This window comes from Myodes glareolus, chromosome 2 (assembly GCF_982192425.1).
Source record: "Myodes glareolus chromosome 2, mMyoGla1.1, whole genome shotgun sequence".
Classification (NCBI taxonomy): domain Eukaryota; kingdom Metazoa; phylum Chordata; class Mammalia; order Rodentia; family Cricetidae; genus Myodes; species Myodes glareolus.
This window is the reverse complement of record NC_142027.1, coordinates 110,547,098-110,548,808: the sequence shown is the minus strand read 5'-3', so window position 1 is coordinate 110,548,808 and position 1,711 is coordinate 110,547,098. Positions and strand designations below refer to the sequence as shown.

At 60.8% G+C, this 1,711-nt stretch overlaps 1 protein-coding gene across 1 annotated transcript; it reads left to right on the top strand.

Annotated features, from left to right (window-relative positions):
- On the top strand, positions 1-1,711 carry Hspb1 (heat shock protein family B (small) member 1). Its single transcript, XM_048433851.3, has 3 exons — positions 1-577; positions 1,220-1,283; positions 1,399-1,711. Exons 1-3 carry the CDS (start codon positions 178-180, stop codon positions 1,571-1,573), a joined length of 639 nt encoding a protein of 212 aa, XP_048289808.1. The 5' UTR covers positions 1-177; the 3' UTR covers positions 1,574-1,711.

Sequence of the window (1,711 nt, the reverse complement as noted above, 5' to 3'; positions counted from 1 at the left end):
CAGCGGGGAGGGGAGGCCCCTAGACGGTCATTGCCATTAATAGAGACCTGAAGCACCGCCTGCTAAAAATACCCGCAGGACTCCCATAAAAGCACAGCCGGGGCTCCAGTTCGGCACTTCTCGGATCTTCAGCCCAGTGCTTCTTGATCCTCAGCCCTGACCAACACAGCCAAGAACATGACCGAGCGCCGCGTGCCCTTCTCGCTGCTGCGGAGCCCCAGCTGGGAACCATTCCGGGACTGGTATCCGGCCCACAGCCGCCTCTTCGATCAAGCCTTTGGGGTGCCTCGGTTGCCCGATGAGTGGTCTCAGTGGTTCAGCACCGCTGGTTGGCCCGGCTATGTGCGCCCGCTACCCGCCGCGACCGCCGAAGGACCCGCTGCAGTGACCCTGGCCGCGCCCCTGGCTGCACCCCTGGCTGCGCCCGCCTTCAGCCGTGCGCTCAACCGGCAGCTGAGCAGCGGCATTTCGGAGATCAGGCAGACGGCCGATCGCTGGCGCGTGTCCCTGGACGTCAACCACTTCGCTCCGGAGGAGCTCACGGTCAAGACCAAGGAAGGCGTGGTGGAGATCACCGGTGAGTCTCCCTTGTCCCCCACAAGCGAAGAAGCTGGCGGGCTGAGCGCCATGGTGGCTGTAGGCGGGGTGAACGGGGTGGGGGGTGTGAAACCAAGAGGGATGGGAGCCCGGAAAGTTAGAAATGAGTTCAGGGGCCGGGAGGTCAGCACCGTTCTCCCTAGGCAGCTTCCCTTGCTGCGGAACCCAGGGCTCAGATTGCTCCTAAGAGCCCTGTCATCCTCGATGATAAGGACCAACAGCTGGGGATGCAGCTCCGGAAAGAGCCTTGCCTAGCCAACGGGAGGCCCTGAGTTCTACCCGCAGCAACGCACCTTCTGGAAGACCCCATTCCCAAATAAGGAAGTGCTGGGACTCCTGCCAGGGTCCCTAGTCCCAGCAGCGGAGGGGGCGTGCACACAACTCCGAGTGCGCCTGCGCTGGTGTCCAGTCTAGGTCAGAGCCAAGCCCAGCGCGGCGGCTCCTAGCATCCCAAATCCCAGTAACCAACTCTCTGGAAAGTTTTAAGATTCCAGGCAGTCAGGCTTCCCGCCGCCCTCTGAATTGTGTGCTGCCTTAGAGCCCCAGCCACTCCTTAGCAGGTGGTGGTGCCGGCTAGGACAGCAAAGGGTTGCCTCTGACCTCCTTCGGTCCCCACCCACAGGCAAGCACGAAGAAAGACAGGACGAACATGGCTACATCTCTCGGTGCTTTACCCGGAAATACACGTGAGTTCTGGTTCCTTGCATGGAGGGGTGGGGGAAAGCGGATCCAGGGAAGAGAGCAGAGGGCCCGGGGTCTGAAGGGATGTGTAACCCTTGTCCTGTTTTTCTTCGCGTCCAGGCTGCCTCCCGGTGTGGACCCCACCCTGGTGTCCTCTTCGCTGTCCCCTGAGGGCACACTTACCGTGGAGGCTCCGCTGCCCAAAACAGCCACACAGTCAGCGGAGATCACCATTCCCGTCACTTTCGAGGCCCGCGCCCAGATTGGGGGTCCGGAAGCTGCGAAGTCAGAATAGTCTGGAGCCAAGTAGAAGCCATCAGCCTGATGCCCATCCCCAGTAGCCACCACTGGCCACCCCTCTGTCAATCTGTATGCTCTTTTGATACATGTACTTTCTGTTTTTCTCAAATAAAAGTTGGAAGCTACTGCTTGC

Bases quoted from the DNA above. Each gene is read 5' to 3' on its own strand.
- Hspb1 (XM_048433851.3), top strand. From the start codon at position 178: ATGACCGAGCGCCGCGTGCCCTTCTCGCTGCTGCGGAGCCCCAGCTGG. The intron at 578-1,219 runs GTGAGTCTCCCT...CCCCACCCACAG, and splicing joins AGGCGTGGTGGAGATCACCG to GCAAGCACGAAGAAAGACAG. The intron at 1,284-1,398 runs GTGAGTTCTGGT...CTTCGCGTCCAG, and splicing joins TGCTTTACCCGGAAATACAC to GCTGCCTCCCGGTGTGGACC.